This window comes from Triplophysa rosa, linkage group LG17, assembly GCF_024868665.1.
Source record: "Triplophysa rosa linkage group LG17, Trosa_1v2, whole genome shotgun sequence".
Classification (NCBI taxonomy): Eukaryota; Metazoa; Chordata; class Actinopteri; order Cypriniformes; family Nemacheilidae; genus Triplophysa; species Triplophysa rosa.
In genome coordinates this window covers 7,764,654-7,780,266 of record NC_079906.1, presented here as the reverse complement: position 1 = coordinate 7,780,266, position 15,613 = coordinate 7,764,654, and the positions used below count along the sequence as shown (strand labels likewise).

Sequence of the window (15,613 nt, the reverse complement as noted above, 5' to 3'; positions counted from 1 at the left end):
GACCTGGTCCTTTTGCTCGCGATGAACTTCCATGGTACACAGACAGTACACGGTCACGGTCACGGCGGTTAGCAGCTGTTCAGCTATAGCGCTCAGACTGTTTGCGTCAGTGCGTCAGCGTATGACATCACATTAACGCGAGAGTAATGTTCGGTGCATAAATGATCTGTGCAGCACTCCGTATAAACTCCGACACACACCTTAAAACTGCTTCGCACAACAGTGGTGGCCAGATAGGTGGCCATCCATCATTCAGGGGTAGCCGTGGCCACCCATGGCCACCATGTAGCTACGCCCCTGCATTTCTGTCAATAGATCCTCCAAAATATTACACACTGGATCTTTAAATGTTTTTCTTCGTTATTGGTATAATGTAATTAACAAATTAAAAGCAGATCTCTGCTTATTTTAGGTTATTTTAAGCTTATAACTCGATAAATGACAAAAATCACCTATTTTAGTTTCACACATACTAGTTAGAAGGGAAGGTTGTGTGTACTGCACTACACTATGCACACACACAAAGGCTTGACCTTGGTCTGATTAAACGGCCCCGCTTGCCCCCACCCGATTTGGTTGAGCGTGTAATCGGTGTCACAGTAGGCCAGTTGGCACATTATGTGTGTGTGTGAGATCAGTGACACCAGGCTGCGATGAGACATGTAAACACATTAATAAAAGGAGAGAACAGGATTAGACACTGTGTACCTGTTGTTATGGCAACTGATTATTTGTTATGTCACCGTGTGACGTGCTATGGCTGTAACACTGCCTGTTCCATTTCCTTGAAGAGCTATTTATCCGAGCCGAGTGTTCGCTGAAATTGTGCTGAATTACACGATCTGTTACATCACGAAAAGATGAACGCCATATCGCTGGCAAACTACAAGCGCAACCCTTCCATTTCAGTACTGAAGCGCAGAGCACAAGCTGTGTTAGCAAAGGAGGCTTCGTACCTGAGTGATGGAACCTCCTCGATACGATATCGAAGGCTCTTGGTGCATGCGTGTGCCTGGGATGCCCTTCGTGATGCTGCCGCCCTGAACCGCTGACATGGGCCCTGTGAGAGAGAGTGGACAATGTGTGATTATGTATGTGGATCGACTTTAAATAAGATTAAACGGTAGTTAGCGACAGTTCTCAGATTGTCACTCACCTCGTGATGTAGTGTTGTCCTGTATGGAGAGATTCTCAGCCTGAGAGGAAGAAGCCCCGTGAGGAGACAACTGCTCCTGTTTGATCACCGGAAACCCTCCTGAGAAGAACGAAAAAGGTCAGATGTGGAGAATGATTTGACCGGCTGATGTGCGACTACTCGCGACTCTCACCCATCTTTCTCTGGTCCATCCAGGAGAGAGCCAGGGATCCCGGCGCTGGGATTTTCCCGTGCTCAGAGCTATGAGATGTGTTGTGCAATTGTACCGGAGTACCCTGCAACGCAAAACAACACAACTCCTATAATTCTCCACATACGCATACATTTACCAGCGCGGTATGGAATGGATGTTTTTACCTGTGTGATGGAGCCACCAGGTTTGGCAGAGGAGATGAGGGGAGGGGGTTCTGGGATATGGAGAGGCCGAACAGCAGCCATCCTTTCCTGTGGCTGAAGAGTGGGTGCCAAAGCTGAGCGAGAGAGAGAGAGATGAAAATGACATTTAATCTCTATTGAAGTCTTCAGTCACAGTATATCAGAGAAATAATATCTAAAGTGCAAGTTATTTTATTTTTTGGTTGATTCTTTGCAGTGTGATTATTTATTTATTTGAACAATGATATTCGATGAATGTAGTCTTACAGGGGCTGTAGTGTAGCAGCTGTTCGTGGCTGAATTTGGCCATGTCCCTGGGCGAGAGCTGATACGGTGGCATCACAGGTCGTCCCAGGCCCACAGCCCGAATGTCCTCCGCCCCGGGAGCCTTTTTACAGTCCGCAAGTGGAGAGAATGCCCGGGATTTATCTGCACACACAAACATGTACAAATACGTGCTAAAATGATTATGCGTAACCTGTGATCATCATATGATCTGATGAATAAACAGCTGATCACTGGACAGCGGTCTAGATCACTCCAATTTTGCGCAGGTGAAAACGCTCAAGCTCAGTCAGCACAACCCCTGCATCAAAAGCAGCATATTTTCAGTGCGAAAACACAGCGCTGTTAAGGTCCTGATACAGGACTCGTGTCAGTGTTCCTCAAAGCATTCTAGCACGGTGCTTAAAGTTCAGACAGCGCTGACATTTGAAAGCACAGCAAGTGTACATATGAAATGAAAGGCCGCGTTTGCATCACAATTTGCGATCTTGCGGTAATACTTGATTTTTATTATTAAAGTAACCACCTTAACATGACCCAACAATGAACAATACTTCTACAGTATTTTTTCAACTTGGTTCATTTTAATTCCTTACCCTATCTGCAACACTTTGTATACTGCGGTCAAAGTGGAACATGACACTTGCGTTGAAGTCCTGACACGAGTCATGTGAAAGGTCTTTATTTAGATTTTCTCTCTCGCACGCACACACAGATCATCAGGCTGGAATCTGCGAGCGTAGCAGCATGCAAACACATCCGCGAATCACTCACGCTCCCAGAAATCAACACGCCTTGATTAGAGACTGCTCCGGTAGTGTGTGAGTATGTGTGTGAAGCGTGTAAACCTACGTAATCCATGGAGCAGAGCCTGAAGCCATCTCTCGTTCCCCTCCAGCTCTGCAGGGACAGACACACTGCAGCTCATCACACAGCCATGACCCAAAACACTCTCTCTCTCTCTCTCTCTCTCTTTCCATGTGCTCAAAAAGGAGCAGTTTTATTTCTTAACCTCTTAAATCCGAACCATATCAGAACAATCTATGCTCAACTAAAACCAATTATTCTATTGCAAACTCTTTTTGCCATAAATGGTGTATAATATAACCGAGATTGCAAGATTTCTGCCCTCATTCATGTCCCTTTGTTTTAAAAGGCTTATCTATGATAAATATATGTTAATTTACATAATGTAATTATTTTAAATAGATGCTATTTTTTCTGGGCTCCTAAAGAGGCTGAATCAAGTAAGTTTAATTAGAATTCTCCATTACCCCATTCTTAAAGGGACAGTTCACCCAAAAATGAAAATTCTGTCATCGTTTACTCAACCTCTTGTCCTTTCTGTATGATTTTCTTTCATTCACAAAACACAAAAGAAGATATTTTGAAGAAAGTTAATAACAGCAAGACACCCATTCACTTCTACTGTATGGACACAAAACCAATGCAAGTGAATGGGTGCCGGTTAACAACATTCTTCAAAATATCTTCTTTTGTGTTCTGTGAAAGAACACAGTCAAATCAATTTGAAATAACAAGAGGGCGAGTAAATGAGGACTTTTTTAATTTTGGGGCGAACTATCACTACAACCACACATTCAATTCTATTTTGTTTTTCTATTCTGTTTTGTTACAGTTTCGTACCCCTTCATAACCTCTTTCACACTCACAGCTGATGTTCTTCACAGCACTCAAAAGGAAACTCTACAACACTCCTGCATAACACACGTGTGCAGGACGCGCAAACACACACATCAAAACTCGCTCAACTGATGCAGTAGTCATAAGGAGACACAAAAAAAACGAAGGAAAATTATAGGAGTTTGACAACGGCGGGAAGATCTCGGTAGGTAAGGAACGGATGAAAGTAAAGTAGGGCACAAAGCGGAATACCCTCTCTCTCTCTGTCAGAGATGCCGGGGCTGCGAGTCCTGATCCGTGGGCTGCTGGAGTCCCGGCCCCCTGGATAAGGCTGAGATTTGGTTGGCTGTGGTTGCTGCTGTTTGGCCTCCTGGGAGGATTCGTGGGCCATGGTAATCTGTTGCTGGTACAACGCCAGAGCATGGGGCATGGCCTGCTGCTTACCTAGCAACCCGGCCCGGTTACCGCTGCCTGTCAGAGAGACCTCTGGCATCTAAACGCACACACAAAATGCTTATAATTATAATCACAATGTTATGTGATGAAAAGTAAAGTAACACAAATGATAAGTTAATGTACTGTATGTATGGGTGGATGAAAACTCACAATGGGAGGTATAGCGGCTGCTCTCTGTTTGAGCTGTTTGAGGTCCATGGGTTTCTGAACTGAAGACGAGATCACTCCATCATGGGCAAAGTTCAGCAGACTTGGCCTGGGAGACGTCATTGTATCGAGAGCGAGGAGAGGACAGAAAGAATTATTGCTTAATATGGTCAGAGCCTCATTCTCTCTTATTTACCATCTTTGTAAACAACCCATTAATGCCACACACACACACATACGCTCAATCGGCATTTCAGCTCGCATAAACAAATATATGCTTGCCGTGTGCTGTCTTAGGGAAATATAAAAGAAAAAAAAATACACAAAAGACAGCCAGACACACACACACGAACCGTAGAGCGCTGGCTCGGGCTGTTTTGTTTGGCGAGCTCACAGGGTAATATTTCCCCTGGCTCGGCCAACACATACACTGTTTGCTGTCATGGAAAAAACAGAGCCGCCCTACAGGACAAACCAACAATCCCCATTCAACCAGCCTCCAAAACCACAATACACATCAGACCCCGCCCAACCAACCAATCAGCCCTCGCCCTCAAAACACACGGACACAATCTCACCTGTTCTTCTCAGAACTCTCAGTTTCCTCCACCTCGTCCGCACTGCATGTGGCGCTGGAGTCACTATCGTGAGTCCCGCCTTGTCCTCCATGCTCCTTCTTCTTGCTCTCTTTCTTGCCCTCCTCGGCCTCCAGGACAGGAGGTTTCTTATCCTCTCCGGCTGGCTCCTTACAGGCCTCCCCTTCTTCGATCTTCACTTCCTGCTTCACTGCTGCCTGCTCCCCTTCTATGTTTTCCATTGTTGGCTTCTCCTCCAGCAGCCCATCGGCGGTCGCAGCGTCCTTGTCTGCGGAAGACGAGGTGGCGGCAGCGTTGGGTGCAGCTTTGGATCGTGTCGAGCCCTCTTCTTTGACCTTGCTGTCGTCTGAGGAGCGCGGGGAAGGGAGGCTCTCCGTGTCAGAGCTGTTATTGGCACCACCTGGACAATGAAGTGATGGGAGAAGTGAGGAAAACAATGAGACGATTTGAAATTGTCATGATTTCTAATGATATAGAATTTTTTTCAAATAAACGATTATACATGTATCATATGTTATGAAATAACATTTTGACCATGGGATCAATCAACCTTCAAGTGGATTTTTGGTATGGGTGTGCTAGTAGGGATTTCGCCCCAAAATAAAAATGCTGTCAGCATTGATTCACCCTCATTATGTTTAAACCCTGTATATGACTCTCTCTTCTGTGGAACACACGAGAAAATATTTTGAGAAAATGTTTTTTGGTTTTGTGTCCATACAATTGAAGTCAATGGGGGCCAATGTTGTTTGGTTACCAACATTCTTCAAAATATCTTATTTTTTATTCTGCAGAATAAAGAAAAGAATGACATGAGTGTAAATAAATAATGCAAGATTTTTTTTAGGGTGAACTATCCCTTTAACTTGGAGCCTGGAATAAAACTTAAATGCTTTTTTGAATTTCATTCCTCAAATACTAACCCTTTGGTAACTACGCTTAAAGGGATATTTCACCCAAAAATGATGTCATCATTTACTCACCTTCGAGTTGTTCCAAATCTGTATAAATTTCTTTGTTCTGATGAACACAGAGAAAGATCTTTGGAAGAATGCTTATAACCAGACAGATCTCGCCCCCCATTGACTACCATAGTAGGAAAAAATACAATGGTAGTCAAAAGTGCCCCAGAACTGTTTGCTGTCCTACATTCTTCAAAATGTCTTCTTTCGTGTTCAACAGAACAAAAAAATGATAAAGTAATTTCGAAGGTGAGTAAATGATGACAGAATTTTAATTTTTTGTGTGAAGCATCCCTTTAATAAACCTACTCTCAGATTATGATGTACAAATGAATATTTCTGCTCCTCGTCACTTCTTATTTCCAAGACAACCAAATATACAAATTACGATAACTTGTTGTAATTGTAATTACATTAAATCATTTTTGGCACACAGATACCAAAAAACCTTTTATGAATATACTACAGAAGATAACTAAAAACAAAACAGAAAGCGCCAATGTATCATTTCCTGTTCATTTCCTGTTTTTTGCATGTTAAAAATGTAAGCAACCCCTATTATAATCAGACTATAATCCATTCTACAGTACAGAAGGGCAAATCTTGACAATTTCTCTCTCAAATAAAGTAAATAATAAAAAAACATAACTAGTAAACGTACAGCAGGGGATTATGATAAGCTTCATTTTCCCACTGGCACAACAAACCCCAGCGGTTGAACATACTCTCATCTGGATGTAATTACACAATAACCATAACATAATAAGCACTTCCCCTTGTTGGCTTTCTATCACAAGCTTTGACCTGATAAATGGGGCTTCATGAAAGCTTACGAAAGCTATTTATCGGCAAGCCACACCTGACTGCCAAACACCGAGCACAAAGCGCTCACTTCATAGATTTATTGCGGACACGAGTAGACCCTGTGACACCACGACTCCAAAACTACGATCGCACTGCGACGCACCCGCCCAAAGATATTCATCTGCACCCAGACAGTGTTAGCAAAACTTCCAGTCAACAAAACCACTTCAATTACTCCATTCAGGGCGCAAAGCCTAGCTCTCCTGGAAAACCAATTTCTGCCTGCATGACTGTCGCCACGTTCTCCGAAGCGTACAGAAGTAGGTCAGGGTTCTATCACGAGTGAGGTCATAGGTGACTCTCCACCACGTGTTGCTCATGTTCTGAGAAATGCTCTACACCCTTGGATTCAAGCTGCTGTGGGATTTCCTGGTAACCACAAAGCCCCAAAGGTGCACTGTTTCATATCTGCGTTAGATAACAACTATATAGAGATTGTGTAATCATTCATTATGTTACAAGGTCAATCAGTAACGCGCCTCAAATGCTATCTTTGTATCACGCTATGAAGAGGGAAATTAATATAAGATTTCAGTGTGCACATAGGAGATGGTTTTATTTGTACCTTCTCCATCCTCCTGAGCCTCCTCTTCGTTGCCACTGACTCCGGATCCCTCCATCTCCTCCTCGTCTGCGGCAGGAGCGCTGGCCTCTTCGTTCTGAACAGTTTTACCTTTACGCCTGGCTTTGCGCTCTTTTTCCTGCAAACACACAAACCATACACATATTAGATACTTTTTTCAAAATGTATCATCATTATTATTCTCGGCATTATTATGATTAAACCGTTGTTATTATTATTATCACAATTACTATTATTGGTAGTAGAAATATCATTATTATTATTATTATTATATTTATTTACAGTCATATTAATTCTTCATTAATTATATGAATATTATTTCAATCATAATCGACTGATTTCTGGACCTCTAAATCCTTCAAAATATACAAACGTTAAAAAATACATAAAAACCGACCGATTTTATTTTATGCTGTTGCAGTATCTCATCCAGTTTCTGTCTCTTCTTGTAGTTGAAGTAGAAGTTCTTGCATTGGGAGACGGTTTTGGAGCCCACCATCTTGGCGATGGAGGACCAGTTTCGGCCATACTGAAGCAGACCTGCGTAGTGTCGGGAAAAGAAGGAACATGCTCACCTTTTCAATAGCAAAAACAGGAAACGGAGCCAGGAGTGTTTGTGTCATTGTCGTAGTTATTTATACGCATGAGAGACTGTTGGACACAAAACATTTTTGTTGCCCTTTCGTCCACTTTATTGATACAAACTAGCCAAAAAAACAGGAACACTGGAAGATGATTGGCTAACACAAGCCGCAATCAATCTTGCATTGTCACCGACCAAGCAAATTGTTAACATTGCCAAATAACCGTATCTGATTTATAGACCAACATGACAGTTCTCCATATCAGTTCCAACAAACTCCCAAGCCACAACTCTGACAAACTTGTGTATTTACACATTGTTTCCCTTACTCTGTGCCACAGTAAGACAAATGCACTCAAAATAGGCCAGCACACCTCAGCTGGTGCCGTTTATATAAGATTTATATGACACGCAGCCTATCAGGCAATCTCTCAACGTCAACATAACACAAGATCCTGTGTGCCGGCTTACAGAAGCCTCGAGCGTTCCCATTCGCCTGGCCTCGTGACGTCATTAATGGAAATCTCAATAAAAGGTCAAAGATCATGTGCTGTCATTTGGCGTCTGAAGGAGGAAAGTGGGACGGCAGCCTGACATGAACCGTTCTCAATCATTTAACACCGAGCTTACGCTCAGCAGGCGTCTGTCAGCTCTACAGAAACCTTTACCGTTCAACGACAAATCCAAGTTTTGTGTTCGAGCTTAACATTAGAAATCTTGTCCAGTCTAAATATCTGCTCGTACTTTAATTACATATGACTACAATACAGCACTACTGTCCTCTAAAAGAGAGCTACAAGACTGTCCGTGAAGCAGAGAGAGAGAGAGAGAGAGAGAGAGAGAGATACAGATAAAGAGAAATGCATGTGTATGGAGCACAATAGCACAAACAAACCTAGAAATTATTTGATGTCTTGGAAGATTTGCACATTATCATGTTTATCCTTAATACCATCTCCAGAGCTTGCTTTCTGTCTCTATTCCAGCTGTTTGTCAGAAACACTTCAAAAGCATGACACGGCTGCAAAGACTTCTATAAATGCAAGCCTGCTAACACACAATTCATCCGTACGTTTTTTTTCACATAGCCGGTTCATTCCAAAGGTCCATTGTTGCACAATCCACCACAAGGCAAAGCGTCTGTTTAGGACACTTCCTGGAACGCAGGTTTCATCAACCACAGCTCACAGCGAACCGCAGTTTCACTTCAAAATGCTGCATTAAGTCCACAACACAACCCAGAAGTAGATGATACCTCCAAATGCAAGTACTCCAGTCAGACAGAAGCCATGAGGAAACCGTCCAATCAGCTCTGTTTATTCAAGATCATGTGCCGACGCTGCGTCCAATCAAAATCCTCGGCCGACTGGGGATCGTCCAATCAGAGACTGGCATGGAGAAGATATAAGGTCCAGCGGTCGGCGCTTCTTCATCGCTCCATCAGTCTTTTATCTTCTCCCACACTTCCATCTCCATGGAAATGCGCAAGAGAGGCTCTCGAAGCTCCGGCACGACGCGAGGAAACGCAGGAAAGAGAAAAAGTGAGTGGCGTTTGGGAGGGAAAAAGCAGCTCTGCTCCCACACCCTCCTCCTATCCGATAGCCGCGCTGCTGTTTCTCTCCAAACAGAGCCGCCCCTCTTTTTTTCTTCTCTGGCTCTCTGTATTTATCAAACTCACGCGCTCTCTCGCTCTCTCTCTCTCGCTCTGTCTCAAGGCCACAGTTTTTTTCCACTCCTCTTCACTGGCTGCCGCTTGGCTGGACTTTAACAGCAGAGTGAAGCCGAGATGCAGTAACTCCACCCCCCTAATGCCCTCCCCCTCCCTGCACAACCCCATCTGATCTCTTCTATCACTCTCTCTCTCTTTTGCACTCTCCGATACAGTCTCTGTGCCAGAAGGCATCTATGTACAAACAATCAAAGGCAAACAGAAAATAAGAGAGAGAGAGGTGTTGCGAGAGGTTTGATGTTGATATCATGAGAAAGCAGAGGGGAAGCGATTCCTCCAAACTGACCTGCTTTTTTTCTTCAAAGTGACCTCTGCACACAGTCCTTGACAACAGTTTCAGAAAGCGCGCGCGCGAGCGAGAGAGAGAGAGAGAGAGAGAGAGAGAGAGAGAGAGAGAGACTGCTTGCCAAGTCCTCTGATTCGTGCCAACCCACAATTCAGCCACTTCCTTTCTCTGCTCATACAACTGAATCTAACAGCGAGAGAGGCGACACACAGACAGAATGAACCATGTACACACTGTAGATAAATAACGGTTTTACTTGTGATCTCCACTCATGTGAGAGTTGCATCGTAGAGTTTGACAGCATTTATCAAATCTAACAAATATTCCTGTACGAAAAATAGCACATAGGAGACGCGAGAACCACCGTGGGACACGCACAAAAAAAACTCAACTTCCTTCCTTTTTACACCGACATGCACATATGCAAGGCCAGCCTGCCTTTAAAAGGCTGTGCCACCACTCTCTCTCTTTCTATTTGTCTCTCTTCATCTGTGCGCGTTGGAATGCAACGAGACATCCAAGTGCCATCAATGCATATTCCTGCTCTTTCTCTTTAAAAGTGACCAGATATAAACAGATTAGCACATAGAGCCATAAGCTGCTTTCTAAAGGGCACACGAGGTAACTGGCTGGCGTTCAGAGGGGTCAGGCTCGCATGATATGGGGGTAAAGGAAAGATTAAGATAAGGCAGGTACACTAAGGATAAGTAGAGCAGGGTTCTGGCGTGCAAGACTGCTAAAGTTGAACTATCTACTGTAGTAAAGAGAAATATGTACAAACAATGTGAACTAAAATGATTTCTCTGAAGCATCTGCGCTGTTAGCCAAGATTTTCTGCACCACAAATATTTATCATTTTGTTTTACTTGTACATTTTCCACTCTCTTTCTGAAGCCCAGAATTAAACAAGCTTGTTACACTTTTCTGTCAAGTGTAAAATGTTACTAATAAAAAGATTCTTTGTTATGATAAGCAAGCATGAAAAAGGAGTAAAGCACGGCTGGCAGGTTTCTGAATTCGTGTATCTGTTTAAGATGCTGTTGCTTGACACGTCCTCATGTTGGCATGTACGCGAGGACAAGTCCTGTCGAATGTAAACAACGAATCCGATTCGGTTCCAGGGACTTTATCATTAATGCAGAGTTATCAAGTAACAGTGTGGAACAGGCGGCCTGACCGATCAGACCTAAAGTGCCGATGCCAGAGAAACAGAGCTGTTAGCAGAGCGACGTGGAGCTCGTCTCAACTAGGTCAGACGAACGGCCGTCTACATTACAGTCCAAACACTGACACACACAAAAGATCAAGGCTTCGCTCATTACTCATGCGTTCTGCTTATATAATCCAGTGCGAGTGTGTTCAAAGATCTCTTAATAGAGCTCTTATTGTTTGTTCTGAGACGTTTAGTTAAATGTCAACCGTCGTATAAACACAGCGAGCGCATTCAGACGTGTGTGTGAATTGTGAAATGAGGGCAAGGGCACAGCATGTCCTCTAGCGTCGGAGTAAATGTTTGTGGAGTTGCTAGGCTTAGGGTTGCCGTTCTTATCGCGGCCGCAGAATTCCACGAAGCTGGAATGCCCATCATTCATAAAATTCAACACTTCCCCCACCCCTTATGTGGTAAATACTTAGGCTAATATGACTACGCCTGAGCCGCCAATCCAAGTGTAATCATAGCTCAATGTAACACATTTTAATGTGATGAAATTCATGACCGAGAATTTGCAATAAAATGGCAAAGAAGGGTCATGAACATTATACAGACTCTCTTCACGAAACTGGAAAAATGGCCAACATCCAATGCTTTCTGTAAATATTGCTCGCTCTTATCCAGATCACTTTTATACACCTTATTCTGTGTTGCACAATTAATTCCATCCATTAAAATACCTTATAGTCTTCTGTACAATATGTACAGTGTGGTAAAAAGCAAGCAGGCTCGCACGCACACACACACACACACACACACACACACACACACACGAGTTCTGACCTTTCTTCGCTGTTTCCATCTCCTCTTCAGTCCAGCGCGAGCTTTCGTTCATCTCAAGGTTTGCTGTAACACAAAACAAACAATGACATAACACATCGATCCAAAAGAACAGATGCTCTGCATCACTGCGGGAGGCAACCAATAAAAAAATACAGAATAAGAGGTTATATCCGAGGGAATACTTGAATAAACAAAGCAAAAGAACAGACTGAAGGTTAACAGAAATTAGAAAAAGCCTCGAGAGCTCTTGTGATGGACCTTTGGAAAGGCCAAGAGATGCCGGAGGAATCGTTCCGACCCTTACATATATACCACATTTTTAACTGCACTACAATAAATGCAAGTTCAAGAACACTCCTAGATAAGCTACATAAGTCAAAGTGCTCTAAAGATCACCTCTAGACAAGCTAAAAAACTGAAGTTAAAAAACAAAGAATGGAACAATGTCATGCACAGTTCATCTGAGGACTTATTTGACTCTGAACACAATGGACTTGAGAGACACTAGAATACAGAGGCGTTCATCCACTAGACTCCATGTGGGTGTGTGAGATAGGGAGTGTGTATGCTAACCCAGTTCATTATTGAGAGGCGAAGTATTCTCTTCCTGCTCGCTGGTCATAGAGCGAGTCACTCGTCCTTTCCGGTGTCCGCGGCTGTTGGCGGTGCGTCGTCCTTTAACAGCTACAGGTGGCTCTTTCTCCTCCCCGTCCTCACCGGAGGTGTCATCTCTACAAGAAAAAAAAGAAAGAAACAACATGACATCAGTTTTTTATTGAAAGTAAATCACATCAGGGCATATTACTCCCATAATTCAAACACTATTCTTTCTCTAAACCTTCAATCTTTTTCAATGGAAGTAACTTGATGGATGCAGAACTATAAATGTGAGCTTTAATGCAATTATTTTCAATTAATAATCAGTAAGCATTCCTAAATCACAATGTTTATAATCTGACATGCCAATAATGAACAAAAAACAAAAAAGATTTTTGCCTCCCCATTGAGTGAATTCCCCCGCAGCAGCACGGCACAATGGAAAGATGTGGCCATGGGACGAGCAGCCCCTCATTTATCTTACCTGCACATTATCCATCTTGCAGATAAAGACACTAAAAATAGGAGCACCAGCTGTGGCCGCAGGCTGTGACTTTCACTGGAGAGAGGTGTGAGGAAGCACAGATTCGGCTTAACGTACACATTTAATGTATAGCTGACATGTCGGGGCGTATACTCAGGGCCGTGTATTGGGGCCGCTGCTAATGTGCCCTAATCCCAGCCTACAGCACTGCTGACTGCACAGGTTTAGATTTATACACAGTGTTACCTGCATTTCCCTTGAGTACTTTAATATAGTGTGCACCTGTGAGTGCACTAGTGTTGGCCAACCAACAGCTCCCAAAATGAGGTTGAAATGACATAGAACCTGTATTTGACACAGCCATTGTTCCGGGAAACTGTAACGTTGAGTTTGGTCAGCTTTAGCCAGGAGTCTGCGAGATCCAAGCGACTAAAAGAGCTCTAAGTCGGAGGATTTTAACACCAGTGTTGAGTGGCAAGTCAGCAGAATGCTTTTTCCACCTGCTGGTTATATAACTGTGCCTTCTCCGTTTAAGCTGAATCGCAGACAAACAAGTTCTGTGGCCGCTGCGGAACAACAGAGAGAGAAAAGGTGAGCAAAAGATTGATAAAGACACTCACTTTATTGCCTCCTCCTTGTCGTCTCCCTCGGCTTTGTCCTCCTCGCGTTCTGCCTCTTTCTCTTTCTCCTTGTCGTCTTTTTCCTCCTGGCTGTTGCGGTTCACCTGTTGCTGTGCCTGCTGGTTGTTCTGTGGGCAGAGCCAATCAAAACGCAATAACTTAATGGAACATTAATAGCATCACTTCCTGTTAGCGCTTTCTTTACCTGTATAAAGGACAAAATGGATTGATGTTCGTCAATGTGACAGATGAATGTGCTTTAAATATTTCAATCAGGAAGGTCACTTAGCAGAACCAAGAAATCTTACTATAAATCCTGTTACTGTACAGTGTGTAAGAAACATGTTGCTCAACAGAAGAAAAAAGAAAGCCCGCAAGTGGGAAGCAGTGCCCTCACCACCCGGTTCACTCATCTATGTATGTGGGTTTTCCTTCACAGAAAAATTTCTCTTTGAGTTATTATGAGGCAGCTCAAGTCATCTGTATTTGTCAGGACAGAAAGAGTACGCTTGACTACAGCTGGTGTGGAAGGGAAAATGGATGACAGGAGGATGAAAGGGGGAAAATAATCTGAGAATCTGAGGGGACTGAAGATGGAGAGGGAGCGATCGATGAAGTGAAAGAGTGCAGAGAGAAAGAGAGAGAGAGATCCATCCAGACATCTCTGTGCCCTCATTCTGCGTCTGAGCTGTACAACTTCATAGGACCTCGTATAACGTCACAAACACCCAAGCGCACGCAGTGTTGACAAACATAAGATATGTTAATATTTGTATAAGAAAAAGTAAGACAAGCTTTTACTACATCAACGCTATAATTCATCACATCATTTCAATCCATCTGCGGTCTGAAAAATAGTACAAAATCCACGTAGTGTCTCAAAAACCACATGCACAATTATAATGCGATTTTTATGCCTATTAACGATGAAAACCTCTCAGGACTAAATTAACCACTCTAGAAATCCACATAAACAATACAAATGTAATCAACATTAGCTTTGCTATCCAACCAAACGACAAAAACATGAGACAAAAATGACTAGACATTTTCTACTGAGGACGGTTAAAATACACGCCATGTCAACTACCCACATCTTACAGCGCTGCGCACAAACACACACAGTTATTCATGGCCAGTTAAACGCACATATACAGATGCGCTCATCCATACAGTAACTTCCTTTCTGTTTGTCAGTTTTCCTTTTGTTCTTGCGCTCTCTCTCACCCATCAGACTCATCTCCCTGTACCGCTCTCTCTCTCTCTCTGTTGGGTTGGTATTGGCTGAGAGCGTTTTAACACGAGCCCATTGAGATCGGGCTATATCTAATGACCTGAACAGAGCGGTTCCCGCAGCAGAAGACCAGTAAAACAAATGTGTTTGGGCTGTGAGCTCATTATTCTATCAGCTTTTATTGAGCCTGCTCTCTCTCTCTCTCTCTCTCTCTCTCTCTCTCTCTCTCTCTCTCTCTCTCTCTAAGCAACAAACATTTCCTGCATTCAAGCAACAGCACTAAGACTTTCTCTCACAGCTCACAAATGGAAATGAAAGTGTGTGTGTTCAAGTTGAGCAGGGAGCATGGGAGAAATGCGATGGACTCCAGCAGGGCAGGGAGCTAGATAATTGCTTCATGTAGATCGAGCTCACTTTGAGGCGTGCTCTGTGATAGACTCATTAGATTCAAACTGATTTATTATTAATAACACAACACACACATACTGAGCTGAATTCACATCATCATTATAATCACGACTCACCAGCAACGAATGAAGAGACAACTAAACAAGTACACAATGTACATATTTAATACAGTGTGCTGCCACAGACATGCACGCACGAGCTACAATTCTATATTTTTACTTATTAAAAAAACTGCTACTCCAACTCAAAAAACCCGCATGAAAAAAGTACTCTAAACAATGCGGCTGAGATGCTAGTGTATCATGTCACAAAGACATGGCGTCATCCAGGTTAATGCTAAACAAAAGGATTTCATCAAATCCATGACGGGCCTCGACAATAAGGACTGCCCGATGGCCCGGGGCCAGCATGGGAGACCTTCGGGCCAGTTGAGAGAACTGTCAGTTGCCCGATCGGGCCAGTGCTGTATCGGCATGAAAGTTTATAATTGGCAAGTGTTTAAGCCTTGCCATATTCTCGAGACGACGCACTCGATTCGGTTCTCACAGGCTGTGTGTATGATTTGCGCGCTGCCGGTGTTCTGATCAATTGTGATACCCTGTTAAATA

The 15,613-nt window shown here is 43.3% G+C and overlaps 1 protein-coding gene across 6 annotated transcripts in view; it reads right to left on the bottom strand.

Moving 5' to 3' along the window:
- LOC130568521 (nuclear receptor corepressor 2-like) overlaps positions 1–15,613 on the bottom strand; it is a 100,637-nt gene that overhangs the window by 13,091 nt on the left and 71,933 nt on the right. For 5 of the 6 annotated variants that reach the window (XM_057357440.1, XM_057357444.1, XM_057357446.1 and 2 more), the window contains 14 exons: positions 13,364–13,491; positions 12,236–12,393; positions 11,663–11,725; positions 7,466–7,608; positions 7,051–7,186; positions 4,642–5,059; positions 4,067–4,172; positions 3,713–3,953; positions 2,669–2,716; positions 1,799–1,960; positions 1,514–1,626; positions 1,329–1,431; positions 1,157–1,255; positions 957–1,060 (listed from right to left, as the gene is read on the bottom strand). In XM_057357440.1, coding sequence (XP_057213423.1) covers positions 957–1,060; positions 1,157–1,255; positions 1,329–1,431; positions 1,514–1,626; positions 1,799–1,960; positions 2,669–2,716; positions 3,713–3,953; positions 4,067–4,172; positions 4,642–5,059; positions 7,051–7,186; positions 7,466–7,608; positions 11,663–11,725; positions 12,236–12,393; positions 13,364–13,491 — 2,022 coding nt within the window. The remainder of the gene's footprint in view (positions 1–956; positions 1,061–1,156; positions 1,256–1,328; positions 1,432–1,513; positions 1,627–1,798; positions 1,961–2,668; positions 2,717–3,712; positions 3,954–4,066; positions 4,173–4,641; positions 5,060–7,050; positions 7,187–7,465; positions 7,609–11,662; positions 11,726–12,235; positions 12,394–13,363; positions 13,492–15,613) is intronic. The other variant, XM_057357443.1, reaches the window with a different exon arrangement.